Raw genomic sequence first — 14,301 nt, 5'->3', positions numbered from 1 at the left:
GAAAAAGCTTAGATTATCTTCTTCATAACTTTCAATGGAGTATCAGCCATATGAACCACCTTATAAATCCTTCTTACCAAGATTTTCTCTTTGTCTCTGCTTTTCTGTCGAGCTTAATTTTCATTCACAATGTGTTGAAAGGCAGTATAGAGTCATGCAACATTAAACGGATTACAAACTGGGGACATTATAGGCCAATGGTGATGCTCTCCGCTTAAATAGCAAATTCTCTATAGTGGATAAAATTGTGTTATTCAGGTTTCCGCAATATTGAAGCTTTGACAGTGAAGTGAAAAAATAAGACCAAGTGCTAAATAGCAGTAGCTCTGCCTATTTTCTAAGGCATCTGTAATTCAAACTCTTCACTGGCATCAGGAAATCATTGAGATAACATCATTAATTTTCATTAAAGTAAGAGTTAGTGGAAGTGACCTTCGGTTGGAAAAGCTAACCAGGACAAGTTTTATTTGCCTGTACCACAGACAATAGCTCTTTATCATGGCTTTGCAGGCATAGAAATGACAAAAGGGCTGGAAGATAAACCTAAGCAAATATAAAATTAAGAGGAAATTCTTATATCATCTACTGAACAGTTAGCTAAGTAATATGACTACACATGTTTTCAATAATAAAAGGATTGGTGAACTCTTCATTCTATATTCATACTACACATGGAACCCTTCTACCATTCTTAAGAATCCAGTACTTAATTTAGATAAATACACCCTAATTTTGCTGCACCTAAATCTTTTTCAAATATGAGAAAAGTCATGCTCAGAAAGGAAGTGCTGAGAATTTCAAATCTGCTTAAAAGTGGAAATTCTACATTCAGAGCTTAACTTTATTACAAGATTATAACCCCAAATGGCCAACATTTTTTATGACATCAAATTCCCCAATTTTCCCAACGTTTATCGGAAATTTAACATAAATGGAAATGATAGAAAATGAGACACATTTGTGAATAGAATTATTTTTTAACAGGAGAAGTGAATAATGCCTAAATCCAAGGTCAAAAGGAATGTTATGGAAAGGGACAGTCATTATAAGGTTTTCCATCTCGTCTATTTCTGGGCTTTTTCAAAGGCTAACCTGGAGCAGCTGATTATCTCTTTTGAACTTTTAGGATCTCACAGGAATATTCTATATACTATAGCACTTTACAATAACCAGTTCATAATCACCCCTTTATCAATGGAAAGTAGTATCTCTGGGATGGGGCAGGGCCAGGAGAAGAAAAAGAGGCAGAAGACTCTCCACCCAGCCCTCTGACTTCGCCCCGCCCCAAACTGCCTCTTTCCAGCTCTGGTACATTAACAGGTCCCTAAGGAAATCCTAGGCCTGCGGAGCCCTTTAAAAACCACTTAAATTTGGCAGCTATATAGCTGAAAAATGATAGCTTGAGACTATAAGCTATAAGGAAATGGAAGCCTAAACTTACTTACTTTCATTCATGCATTCATTCCATGAAAACATATCAAACCCTACTCTGTGCCAGGCTTTGTACTAAGCATTGGAGAGACCAAGATGAAGAGGAAAAGCCTACTCTCTCCTTCCGAATAATTCCACTTCTTGGATGTTTCTTCTCCAACTCTGTGTAAAAAACCACACACCAGCGACCCTCTTTGTCCATCTTATTGCTAGCCTCCGCAGACCCCCGTGGTCAGACCCCTTCATTCCTGAAGAGTTGACAGCCAGGGTTCACAGTCCTTCTCTCCTCTCTTCCCCAGTACTTCTCTCCTCTCTTCCCCAGTACTGGCCCCAATTCTGGATGATTTCAACATTGGCATGGATGACTCATGTATCACTCTAGCCTCTCAGTTCCTTAACCTCTTATTTCATCTCCATGGAGATTCACATCTACTCCACCTCTGCCACCCACTCAAATGGTCATATCCTAGACCTAATCACCTGGAACTGTTCCACTTCCGAAACCATGTTTAGCTATGCTACTCTCTGACCACAGCTTCTTGGCCTTCCAGTTACTTCCGCACGACCTCTTCCTCTACCTCCCTGAACAGTTAGCCTCTTGATCCTTCTACCTCCTAACCACCAGCTTCCATCTGAATTCATAGCTTCTCCTACCCAACAACGACTGGACAGACATCACTTTAAATACTTAACCACTCTTTTGCCCAAATCCTCACTTCTCTGGCCCAGCTGTCCTCTGCCTGCCCTGAGACAGAGCCATTCAGCTCCTGACTGCTGGGTGTGCCTGGAGAAATAGCACAGCCCTACAGATTGGTGCTGCTGTAGAATACTCAGCCAACTCTGGGCTCCATAATGCTGCTTCTCAAATTAGCCCTCTCTCTTGTTCTCCACAAAGGTAAGCCCAACTTCAACTTCATCACCTTCTACTGTTAAGTGCAGCACAGGAACTCTCCTCCACCTTCACACGGAAAACAGAAACCTCTACCTGGGCATCCCTCACCTTCCTGCCACCAAGTCTCGTTAGTTACCTGGCCCTGCACAGATCCTTTCCTCGGCCCCAGCTGTTCCAGTGGAAGAGAGGTGCCCCTTCCTTCTCTTGGGTTCTGGATTACCTGCCTCTATCTTCTGAGAACTCACAATTTTTTAATTCTCCCGTCTTGAGCCAATAATTTCAATCTTGTCCTCTCCTTCTCATATTCATTAAATAGACCCAAGTATCTCTCAACTTATATGTACGTACAGTTCATTCATTAATTCCTCAGCCCCTTCCAGCTAACTACCACCCCTCTTCCCTCCGCTTCACAACTAAATTTCTCCAAGAACTGTCCATACCAACCGTCTTTACATCCCCATTTTTGATTTAATTTTAAGCCCACTTCATCACCTCCACCGTGCCCCTAAAATCTCACCAAAGTTAGTAAGGACCTCCTTGTTGCTAAATCCCATGGGCACTTTCGCCAACTTCATCCTGACCTGCCAGCAACATCTGACCCTGGTGGCAGGCCCTTTCTTCTTTCTTCCCATGCAGTATGTGGCACTATAACCTCTTGGTGTTCGCCTTCTCCCACGCTGGCCATTCCTTTGCAGTGTCCTCTGTATACTGTTCATGCTCGGTCTTAAATACTCTTCTTACTCTACACTCTCCGTGAGCATCTACATGCTGACGGTTCCTAAATATTATTTTTATATTTCTCTTGAGCATCGCAGCTTTATGTCCAACTCTACCAGGCAAGTCCACCGTTCACCCAAGCCAAGCACCGAAGTATCTTCCTTGATTCCGCCTCACCCACCAAATCAAATGAATCACTAAGACCTGTCAATTCCATCTCATTAGTATTTCTCAATTCTCTCTACTTCTCTCCATTCCTTGTCTGCCAATTCATGCCACCATGTTGCTAGTTGAGATTACTGAAACTGCCCAACGAGTCTCTCTCCCATCAGTTGCACAACTCGGCCGCCCCCACCCCCCACCCGGAATCCACACTCTATTCCATAGCAAGAATGAGCTTTGTAAATGAAAATCCCATCATGTCATCTGCCTGCATGGCTCCCCAATGACCACTAAATTCTTTACTTAAGTTTAAAAAGCCTTTCACAGTCTGCTTCCAGCTTCTCTCTCCAGCCAAATATTTCACCATAACTCCTCCCTGGAACTCTGTGCTTTAGCCAGGCTAAAGTATTTTCAGTTCCTGAATGCACCTCTGGACTCCACGCCTCAGCACATGCTATTCCTTCTGACGAGAACACTTCCTAGAGTGAGCGCTACTTACCCTTCTGGACTCATGTAGCTTAGACATCACCTCTTCAAGCAAACCTCTCTGAACCTCACCCCTCACTTTATTTTTTACAGACTGTAGACGTTCTTGATGATCTTACACACATTCACCTATGTCTTCAGACCTATGGACACCCTATATATCCCTCATTAGACTCTAAGTTCCATCAGGGTAGGGACTGTGCCTGTCTGTTTCATGGTCATATCATCAACATACATGGGTACTCAAACAATATTATACTATAATTCACTTTGCTAATACAGATAGTTACATAAACTATCTGATGAAAAGATAGAGGTGTTTGACACTTCAGGATTTTTCCCACTGATGTACGATGTTTAGCAAAAGCAGAAAAACAATCTTGTCATCTTTCTTCTATCACAGCTTTTATCTGAACATTAGCATTCAAGCTAAAAAAAAACCCCACACATCTGTGAGCTTTAGTTTGGATAAGGCAATCTAGTACTGATACAAATACAATTTGTAAAAAGAAGAAATAAAGGTAGAATAGGAGGAGATAATTCAAGTTTCATACAGATAATTCCGGATGCCAATGCCATTAGCTGGAAAATAAAAATTACCAAGATCTTGTCAATTCAACATCAGTAGCTAAGGAATGGTGACAGGAATGATTCTCAACAATATCACAGAATAGTCTAGGCCAATACTAGGACAAAGATACTTTACAAAAAATGAATTCGATGTTACAGCTGGACTTGTGACAGCTATTTCTCCCCTCTCCAAATGAAAATACCGCTGACCCACTTTTTTTTTAAGCAAAGAGTAACTATCAGATATTTCAAGCACTGGTTAATACTTACAACAAAGGGCCTTCTGCAGTCTTCGGAGTTTCATGGCAGTCCTATAAGCTGAGAACCTGACATTATTCAGGTCAGCTGAAGAAAAAAGAGGGAAAACAAAGACCAGTTGTTATTTCATCAGAAAACATGGACAAAAACTCCCAATGATTTGCCAACAGCTACAACAACAACAAAGATAGGCTAGGAGAAAAAAATCTCTAGTATATGCCCCAAGTTTTGGGAGGTGAAATTCTGTCAACGTGGGGAAAGGAAAAAAAAATGTCTTTTTGTGCTTTGACAATCAGGAAAGCTAAGTTCCAGGAAGGACTACAGTGGCGTAGCCTGCGGGGCATTCATGTAGTCCTCGCTCCCAAAAGGGAAAAGAAAGAAGGACAGGCATGCTTTTTCCTCGACTGTAATCTTGGTTCTATTGTAGTGAATCTTGGCTACACAGGATTAAAGAGAACAAGGAAAATATTATCGAAATAGCTATGAAATCTTACAACCATCAAATTGCAATGTAACATTTTTTTATGATTATAAAAGTCAAACATGCTCACTGTGGAAAACTTAGAAATTAAAGGAAAATATAAAATCAGTAAACAAATCGTCCATAATCCCAGGACCCAAAGATTAACATTGTTAACATTTTGAGTATTACTTACTCAACATATGTGTGTGTCTATTTGTGTGAGATGTATTTTAAAATATAACCGAGATTAAAATAAACATTTAGCTTTATATTCTAAGGTGCAATCATTCTAATATTCAGCACAGATTAACAGCTCAACAATTTCTGCTACTGCGGTTTCTACAGTCACCTGTCTATCAAGTCTCACCTCATCTCACCTAGCAGGAAGCTACATGTAGATCAGACGCCCTTGCTCAAGTCTGTGCAAGCCTTGATATACACTGGGCTGTCTTTCTTTTCTAGCATTTCTGTGTATTTATGTTTCAGGAACCCAACTCCAAAAAGCTCCTTGAAGACAAGTACGCTGTCACCTACTTCTGTCATATTTCCCAGCGACATAATATATGACTGCTCTCTAAAAAAGCAGCTCTAACACAGCTTGGGGACTGATTGACCGACTGAATGAATAAATGAACAAAAGAATGAAAGAAAGAAAGAAAGAAACACACTGGCAAATATGGCTAACTGCCATAATTAGATGGCACCCACAAAATCAATTCTATTTGGGGCTTAGTAAAAGGAAATAATTTAATCCATATCCAAGTCACTTGGGTCAACATTATTAGCTTTATGGCCTTTGCAGAGACCAAATATAAAAACCTGAATTGAAATTAGGGGGAAGAAAAACAATGTCTGCAATTTACTTTAAAACATGCAGTGTAAAAAGTCAAAAAGACTGACAATACTAAATGTTGACGAGGATGTAGAGCAACTGGAACTCTCATACGCTGCTGGGGGGAATGTAAAATAGTACGACCACTTTGGAAAGCCTGTTTAGCAGTTTCTTATGAAATTAAACATACATTTATCTTATGACCCAAATATTCTACTCCTAGATATTTACCCAAAGGAAATAAAAACATGTCCACAAAAAGATGTGTAAATGAATGTCCACAGTAGGTTAATCCATAATAGCCAAAAACTAGAAACAAACAAATAGGAGAATGAATAAACAAATTGCAGAATAGTAATGCAATGGCATACTACTCTGCCATAAAAAGGAACTAACCACTGATAAAGCAACAATGTGAACTGATCTGAAAAACATTATATTGGGTAAAAGAAGCCAGACACAAAGAGTAAATACTGTTTGATTCCATTTATACGAAATTCTAGAACAGGCAGATCTCACCTATAATGACCAAAAGCAGACAGATGGTAGCCTGGAGTGGGGTGGCGGTGGGTAACTGACCGCAAAGAACACAAGGGTGTTTTTTTGCTGACTGAAATGTTATATATCTTGATGGGTGTGGAGGTTACATGAGTGTGTACATTTCTCAAAACTCAAACTGTACACTTAAAATGGATGCATTTTATTGTGTTTAAATTATGCCTTAATAAAGGAGGTGGTAAGACTTAAAAAGAACCCTCATATGGACAGTACAACATGATGTATGTGTGTGTTAGCTTAAGCTACACTGCAGGGGCGGTCAGTTGTGTTAATCAGGAATGCACACTCCAGGGGTGGTTAGCCAGCAATTAATCAAAAAGCCTCACTCTAGAGGTGGCCACTGTAAGTGCTTCAGCTATATTTAGCTCCTATTACACCAGGGGTTTCATTAATTATCCTAATTAATGTCAGATGGTCTTGCATTGGTGCTATTAGTGGTTTGCAAAATATGAGGACCGTCAAAAAAAGTTTAGAAACATTGCCGGCTCTTACATTAACAGGGTGTGAGAAGAGTCTAGCAGGCCCTCCACCTTTAGACATGGTGCCCTAGGATAGATTTCAAAATATCTCCCTGTGGTTCATTGGATTCTTGGTTGCCTGAATTCAATTAGATGGTTGACAGAATCCTGCTGTTTTAGCAATGGTTCTCAAACTTGAGCATACATCACCTGGAGTGCTAGTTAAAAATACAGATTTCCAGGCCCCACTCCCAGATTTTCTAATTCTGTAGGTCTGGGGAGGGCCTGAGAATCTGCATCTCTAACAAGTTTCCAGATGCTGCTGATCCGGCGCACACTTTGAGAACTACTGTGTTAGAGGTGTGGACTGTGACCTTCTGAAGCCAAGCACTCAAAAAGACAGAGCTGTGACTTCATTGTGCCTTTGGCATAGGCTTAAGATTGTTTTGCGCCCTGTGGCTAATAAATGTTCCGTATGTGACAGAGCTTATTCTGAGACTCGCTTTCATTATAAACTGGTAGCCAAGATGTAGATAAGAGGGCAGCCTTCAAACTATGTCTAACCACGCAAGGCTACCAACACCTACCAAAGCGAACCTGTGTGGGTCCTTGTTACCCAAAGTGTGAGTCAAGGACCAACAGCATCAGCATCTCTTTGGAGCTTGTCAGAAATGCAGACTCTCAGGCCCCATCCAGATCTATGAATCAGAATCAACATTTTAACAAGATCCCCAGGTGATTCATATGAACCTTCAAGTACAATCAGCCTTTAATTGTACCTTTTAATAAAGTTTCTTGTTCCATGTTGTTCAAGTTCAGGTATAAACTCTGTATAAAGACCTGTGTTGTCTTTTGTTTTTCTATCTTCCTACATTCCATTTTGTGGGCTTTTAGGAGATTATTTAATGACTATTAGAGTCAATTAGACCAAAAAACTCACCTCTGGGATACATTTGTAGACCTCTTGTTTATGATGAACACCAACAAAAGGTATTAAATAAATTAAAAGTATCTAAAAGTGTCTTGAAAGGCTATAGGTACAGATTCCTTCTCCTTGAAGTGAATTAACTTTTCCCTGGACCTTGTTCTCTGGTGAGGAGAAATTGATTTATCTGGGTCCCTCTGACTGTCCTTCATTCTCTCTCTCCCCCAAGAGTCGTAGTTCTTCCTTTGTCTCTTTTCCCCAGTCATCATTGCTTATCTTTTTGGGTGATCTCAGCCAACTCACGGTATGAGTTGTCTTGTGGCACTAATCCATGAGAAACTAATTCCTGTCCTCCCCTCCAGACTGGTGTAACACCATTCACCAGTACAATCACCAGTACAACCATTCACCAGTCCCTATACTTGCTAGTGCAGAGTTCCTTCACACACACTCATAAATGAGTGCCTTTGGCTCTTTATAAAATAAGCGACGTAGGGACACAGAAATGCACTTCAAGTATAGACCACTTTCCCCTTAACATCAGCCTATAGCAGTTTCCAAGGGATAGGATTCCAACTCCAAATTTCCTTTCATTCATTTACTTATACAAAAGTGTGGAGTGTGAACTATGTGCCAATCAAACATCTTGGCAGAAGATACTGGCAAAAACTTTCTCTTCTTTTTCCCTTTCTTTCCAATCCTCCTTTTCAATTGCCTCTTAACTCACTGGTCTAGTTTCCTAATATCTTCCTTCTTCATGAAACGAAGATCCCTCTCTTATGACCCCTATTCTACCCCCCTTTCTAATTTTCCTGGGTCTATTCAGAACTCAGAACAAATGGTCTAAATGAGGTCAGAAGCTCCATCCAAATCTCACAGTTCATACCCAGAATTGGCAAATCCCAGGAGCTACAGATCAAGTGGGAGAGGCAAGGACGATCTGATTCTTTCAGGGCGTGGTTCACCGTGGAATACTATCAGAGACAATCATCTGGAACATTCCTGCTCTAGCAGTGCTCTCAGCTTCCCTAAAGCAGTTCAAACTTTCTTCCCTTCCAAATCCTTCTATCTATGGCATATTCTGCCTCAAATTAATCCTGACACCGTCTCTGCATACCCTCAACCCACTGCAGGGAACAAGCCTTCTGCCACCAGTTTTCTATGCACCATGGTCCAACTAGTTCTCCAACAGTGATTCAGCAACACCAGAAGAAAGTAGCAGGGAAAATGTCTAGTTTTCATCACAATGCAACAGAAGCCATACAAATTTATAGCCAGTAATCATCAGTGAATTGCAGTGGAGTTCTGGTGTCTTAAAAGTGTTCCTCAAGAGAGTTAGCCATCTGCGGTGTTTGAGTCTACATGTGTTGCTAGGAATCTGCAGCACCATTCCCTCTGGTTTACAGCTGGAAGAGATAAGTCTCTGCCTTGTGAAAGTGTGTAGGATCTGCACAGAAACTTCAAGATGCACTACAGCTGTGGACAATGTGACATTGTCCTGGGCTGAGGCTGGAACTGACCTTGTAGCTAAAATATGCATGCAGAATAAAGCTGAAGTCCCCCATCCCCATCCCCCATGGGAGGCTGGTCTCCACTTTCCCTGGGAGCTGCCTTTCCAGGACTCTGATCCAAGTTGTAATGAGCTCACTAGCTCTCACAACCGGAACTCAAGAGGAATGAGACTATCCAAGAAACGGGTTACACAATGTTTCCATGGCAGCTGGTAGAAAGCGCATTTCAGAAGGATAAAAATGCTGAACCGTACATTCCTCTTCATGACTTGAATTATTTTATCCAGGGCTGATTCAAGTCTAAAAATAGAGAAATCTACAAACTTAAGGAACAAGGGCAAATATCAAACCATCTACCCTCTCAAGTCGAATCAACAGCTACCAAAGTGATGGTCCATTTGGCTTTTATTTTGAGGTACAAAACAATACATTTCTTTGCCCCTTTGTTTAGCCTATGAATTTCTCTTGACTTTGGTAAATATTTCTGTTTTACAATTTTTACCTTCATTCAGTGGAAGGTAGTGGTGGAAGGCGTCAAATTCACCAAAGAAGAGGAATGACCGATCAAGTTCGAGTCACAAATATACACATTAGACATGCTCTTGCAAAAATAGTGAAAAACACCTCAGCATGTTAAGGTCATGGGAAAATTTGGAAAATATTATAGAAAGAAAACATTAAGCCCCTTCATTTACATTTTACAGCTGGTTTCTGCCTTTTAATCACACTTCAAAACTCCTGCTATCTATGACTGAACTGAGGTCTAGAATTTAAAACAAGGAGTATTTCAGTCCAGCTTTCCAATGGCTTGTGGAGACTTTTTGGAAAGGCCCAAAGGTTCAGTATGTTTATCTATTAGGTAGAAAGAATGATAATGACCTCACAAACTTAATGAATGGAAAGAGCTGGATGGCTAAAGATTATTCCAACAGATAAATTAGTGTTGCGGTCTTTGTTTCTTCCTACCGACTCTAATTCCCAGAAGAAATTTAATCCAAATCACTCAGGTGGTCACGAGTGAAAAATAAAATTTAGAGGAAGTATGATTATTTTTTTAGTGCAATTCCAACTTCAGTGTTTGGCATACGGTGTGAATTAAACTACTATTGCATGTCTATTTTAATAATTTCCCAAATTTTCCAAAGAATCCAAAACAAAGCAGTCTCCCCCCACACCTCTTCTATTATAGGAAGGTGGCAGATTTTAAAATATAATAATATATCTCTGGTTCCCCAGCCTTATTCTTCCTATTGTGTTCTAACGGACTCTCCACAAGGCAAGTGTTATTCTTGCCAGCTCCAACTCACTAGAACAGACAAGAACCACAGGCCTTAATGAGGCTTGAGATAAAATGAGTAATTTAAACCAAGTCCAGCTTGAAAGCAAATCGAGCCAAGATGTCTAGGTTTCAGAAGTTTTAGAGTGTAATGTAGAATTATCAAGAACTCTTCAAGAACAGAGAAGATTTCTGGAACATATCTTTAAAGAATTAGCCACGAAAAAAGAGGTCCATTAACACATTATACCTGACCTATAATTTTTTAGATATATTTGAGGCCTTTTAAAATCTAAACCTATTAAAACCTCATCATCAACATAGAGCTTCAGTTAAATGGGGAAAAAATAAACCTACACAGAGATAAATAGGAATTACACATTCCTACTTGCATGAACTGCAGAAAGTAGAGACTGTGAATTTCCAATTACTTTCAAGTTATGTTTCCAGGTGTGAAATGGTGTTACTTATTTGTTACCAGTGACTCTAGAATTCTAAAACATGAAGAGAAGCAATCAAGTACCCAGTGTGGCACAAATGTGGAAGACTTAGAATTGTGGAAGAGAGAAACAGGTTTTAAACCAAAAATAAAAAATTGAGAAGTTCAATTGTGAAATAAAAGATGGCACAGAATCCCGACTTTGGGTTCTTCGAGGCCTTTCTGGCTCCCACTTCTTGCTTGGCCTTCCTCAGCAGAATCTCACTACATACTTCGTTAGCAACACTGATAGCATGAAAGAGTTGAAATTCAAATTTGTTTTGCTCGTTGTTGTTGTTTGCTGCACCGGTAAAAGGCTTGTTGAGAAAGCAGCTTCTGTAACAAATGGCCAGTGCAACATTTTGGGGGGAGAACTGTGTATCTTAAATACCATTTCTGGGGCCCGAATTCTCCCCCACATAATGGAGAGCTGCCTCATATCCACACTGCTGCACCATGTTCCTTTAACAGAGGCTTCAAATCAAAAAGGATTTGGGCTCTAATTCTCAAAAACCTTGCCCACCAAAAAACATATATAAAATAATACTGATGATTAAAAAAGATTCTTTAGGCAAAACTGGCTTATAGCTTTTTTAAAGACATCCAACTATGCATAATCCTTCTGAAGGAAGTAAATTATATTAAAAATTTAAAAGTTAATACCTTAGAGACAGGCACCTCCACACCCTAAGGATTCCTGGTATAAGGGGGAACGTTTATCGATCCTGACTGACTCTATTCATAGAAGACTCACCCTAAACTGTTCGGGGAAAAATTGAGAACAAGAGAGTGCTCCAGAGGGATAAGTTTGGGAGGGTCGGGGTGGAGGGGGTCCAGATGGGGACGCGTGTGTGTAACCTGATAATTGCTTCGCGCCATAGCAATTCGCGCCATAAAATGTAACTGTTTAAATGTTTTAAATTAGCCAATCATGTAAGACCGCGCCAACCTTTTCCCGCTTTATGCTTCCGAATCCTATAAAAGAGCTTGCCCCTTAAGGTTCGGGGTCGACCCCTCTGTCTCCTGCGAGAGATACGTGTCGACCCGAGCTCCGCAATTAAAACCTCGTGCATTTGCATCAACCTCGTCCTCCTGTGTCTGTGGGTCCGCGCCTTCCCGAGACTGGAGTTGGATTTCCTTTTTGGAATCCTACATTTGGGGGCTCGTCCGGGATCTGCGCGGTCACCCCAGACTCAAGACCCTTGGAGGTAAGCCTGAGTGAGTGGGTGTGCGAGTGTGTGCGGCGCGGCGAAGCATTGCTTTGGTCTCGGTATCTGGGCACCCGCCGCTTCGGGCCGAGAGGGCCCAGCGGCTGCAGTGGCAGACGTGCTGGGAACTGCAGGCTGCAACCCTGGGGGACGCCCCAAGGGACAAGGAGTCAGGAAAGCCTGACTACCCCCTTTCAGGTAGAAAAAGAAACGGCACTCTTTTTCCCAGGAAAGACACGAAAACCCCTCCCGGCTGAAACCGCCCTCGGTTGGCTTGTACAGACACCAACCGGGGAAAGGTGGTTTTGGCTTGGTGTGTTTTTGATGTTCATTGTTCTGTTTTTGTTCGTTACGTGGACCTCATTTGACGGGATGGGACAGACTATGGCGACCCCCCTCTCTTTGACCTTAGACCACTGGAGTGAAGGGAGAGCGGGGGCGCACGATTTGTCGGTAGAAATAAAAAAGGGCGTTGGCAGACTTTTGCACCTCTGAGTGGCCCTCCCTCAATGTGGGTTGGCCCCTGAGGGACGTTTAATCTAACTGTTATCCTCGCGGTGAGGGCTATTGTTTTCCAGGAGAAACCGGGGTCCCCTCCTGACCAACGACCATATATTACAGTGTGGCAGGATCTGGTGCAGAACCCACTCCCGTGGGTTAAGCCATGGGTAAAAGCAGAAAAACTAAGCCCCCGAGTCCTGGCGCTGCAGGATGCGGAGACACGGCAAAAATCGAAATCAACTCGAACAGCGGAGTCGGAGACCCTTCGGCCCCGGGTCTACCCTGAGATTGAGCCTCCTCCCGAATGGCCCCCTTTCTCGCCTCCCCTTACCCCTCCCCGCTCCAGGATCGCAATCAGGACGGAGGGCGACTGGCTCGGGTCCCTCCGCTGGAACCCGAAGCCGCCAAGGAGCCACTCCGGACGGGCCTGATACCACGGTGGCGCTCCGCTAAGAGAGTATGGAGCTCCTGCGGGCCCAACCAGCTGTCACCCCTCCAGTACTGGCCTTTCTCTTCCTCAGACCTGTATAACTGGAAAATAACCATCCCCCTTTTCAGAAAACCCCGCCGGATTAACCGCCTGATAGAGTCCCTAATGTTTTCCCATCAGCCCACTTGGGATGACTGTCAACAGCTCTTACAGGCACTCTTCACCACGGAGGAGAGAGAAAGAATCACACAGGAAGCAAGAAAGAATATCCGAGGCACCAACGGGCAGCCGGCAGCGATAGCTGAGGCGGAAGAAGGGTTTCCGCACAACCGACCCAACTGGGACTATAACACGGCTGAAGGTAGGGGTCGCTGTCCGCTTACCGCCGGGCTCTAGTGGCGGGTCTCCGGGAGCCGCAAGGCGGCCCACCAATTTGGCTAAGGTAAGAGAGATTCAGCAAGGACCCACTGAACCCCTCCGTTTTCTAGAACGATTGATGGAGGCTTACGCAGGTACACGCCCCTTTGATCCGTCCTCGGAAGGGCAGAAGGCCTCTGTCATTATGGCCTTTATTGGACAGTCAGCCCCAGATATAAAGAGGAGATTACAAAGGCTAGAGGGGCTGCAAGACTACGACCTGCGGGACGTAATAAAGGAGGCTGAAAAGGTGTATCATAAAAGGGAGAGTGAAGAGGAAAAGCGAGAGAGAGAGAAGGGAGGCTGAGGAGAGGGAGGACAGGAGAGACAGGAGGCGAGAAAAAAAACAAACTAAAATACTGGCCGCAGTGATAAAAGCGACAGGGCCAGATCACAGACAGTCAGGGAACCTGGGCAACGCCCCACGACCAGGCTCACGCAGACGGCAACCCTTGGACAAGGACCAATGTGCCTATTGTAAGGAGAGAGGACACTGGGCAAGGGAATGCCCCAAGAAAAGGGCCACACCCAAGGTGTTGTCTTTAGGAGAGGACGAAGAATAAGCGGGGACGGGGCTCGGCCCTCCCGAGCCTAGGGTAACCCTAACTGTTGAGGGGACCCCTATGAGTTTTCTGATTGATACTGGGGCTGAATATTCAGTACTGAAGCAACCTTTGGGAAATTAAAAACTAAAAGACTCTGGTTGTTGGAGCCACTGGGCAGAAACA

At 42.7% G+C, this 14,301-nt stretch overlaps 1 protein-coding gene across 5 annotated transcripts in view; it reads right to left on the bottom strand.

Moving 5' to 3' along the window:
* LOC101392552 (dystrophin) overlaps positions 1 to 14,301 on the bottom strand; it is a 760,070-nt gene that overhangs the window by 98,542 nt on the left and 647,227 nt on the right. For all 5 annotated transcript variants that reach the window (XM_004435057.3, XM_087426760.1, XM_087426761.1 and 2 more), the window contains one exon: positions 4,529 to 4,603. In XM_004435057.3, coding sequence (XP_004435114.2) covers positions 4,529 to 4,603 — 75 coding nt within the window. The remainder of the gene's footprint in view (positions 1 to 4,528; positions 4,604 to 14,301) is intronic.

This window comes from Ceratotherium simum, chromosome X, assembly GCF_057802395.1.
Source record: "Ceratotherium simum simum isolate JZ-2026a chromosome X, ASM5780239v1, whole genome shotgun sequence".
In the NCBI taxonomy this organism is placed as follows: Eukaryota; Metazoa; Chordata; class Mammalia; order Perissodactyla; family Rhinocerotidae; genus Ceratotherium; species Ceratotherium simum.
This window is presented reverse-complemented; position numbering and strand designations above follow the sequence as displayed.